Source organism: Myotis davidii, unplaced genomic scaffold (assembly GCF_000327345.1).
Source record: "Myotis davidii unplaced genomic scaffold, ASM32734v1 scaffold3236, whole genome shotgun sequence".
Taxonomy (NCBI): Eukaryota; Metazoa; Chordata; class Mammalia; order Chiroptera; family Vespertilionidae; genus Myotis; species Myotis davidii.
Genome location: NW_006287612.1, coordinates 35846 through 36802, shown reverse-complemented (window position 1 = coordinate 36802; position 957 = coordinate 35846). Strand labels below are relative to the sequence as shown.

The 957-nt window shown below is 52.4% G+C and overlaps 1 protein-coding gene across 1 annotated transcript in view; it reads left to right on the top strand.

The window, feature by feature from the left end:
• Window positions 1–415: 415 nt before the first annotated feature.
• The window catches only part of LOC102770371 (cytochrome P450 2A13), a gene marked incomplete at both ends in the record, with an annotated part of 3948 nt that continues 3406 nt past the window's right edge, over window positions 416–957 (top strand). The window contains one exon of the mRNA XM_015561137.1: window positions 416–578. Within this exon, the coding sequence (XP_015416623.1) occupies window positions 416–578 (163 nt within the window). The remainder of the gene's footprint in view (window positions 579–957) is intronic.

Here is a 957-nt window from a genome sequence, read left to right as displayed (position 1 = left end):
CAGGGGATTGGCAAGGTTGGACTGAAATCTTAGGAAGGAAGAGGTTGTTTTTTTAAGATATATGTTTTTATTGATTCCAGAGAGAGAGAGGGAGAGGGAGAGCGAGAGCGAGAGAGAATTATCATGGGAGTCCAAAACCTGGGCGTGTGCCCTGATCAGAATCAGGGAATCAAGCTGGTGACCTCTGCATGCATGGGACGATGCTCAAGGAACCGAACCACACCAGCCAGGGAAGAGGGGGCAGTTTTGAAGGGTTAGTACTGGGGTTCTAGCCAGGAAAGACCAGATCTTGGGATGTCCAGTTCCTTGACTGACAGAACTCGGGCAAAGTGTATCCCAGTCTGTGAGGTCTGGGTACAGAGTCAGTTTAGAGTTGGGGCTGCTCCCTCTCACCACTCCCCTGCCTCTCCATCAGATCAGCGAGTGCTACGGTCCCGTGTTCACTGTCCACCTGGGCACTCGGAGGATCGTGGTGCTGTGTGGATATGAGGCTGTAAAGGAGGCTCTGGTGGACCAGGCTGAGGAATTCAGTGGGCGAGGCCAGCAGGCCACCTTTGACTGGCTCTTCAAAGGCTATGGTGAGGGGGACGCTGGAGGGGGAATGTGGTCAAGCAGACTTGATGGCCTCAGTGTCCCAGCATTCTTCTCCCAACTCACCACCCACTCAAGGCTGAGGCAGAGCCCTTCCTCGGTCTCCTCTGTCCAGTTCTGTTTATCCCTGTGTCCCCTCTAACTTGTCTTAGTGTTTCTGCGTCTCCCTGCTTCTCTCTGCTCTGCTCAATCTCCCGGTTCTCTCTCACTAGATGGTTCTTCTTTCTCTGTATCTCTTAGATGCTCTTGGGATTTTTGCTTTGGCACCCTGGTCCTCTGTCTCCAAGTGTCATTAGTTGTTTTCTCCTTCTCAGCTCTGTGCCTCCCCATGTTTCTCTCTCCTTCTCCTTGTCTCTCTTTTCCTTT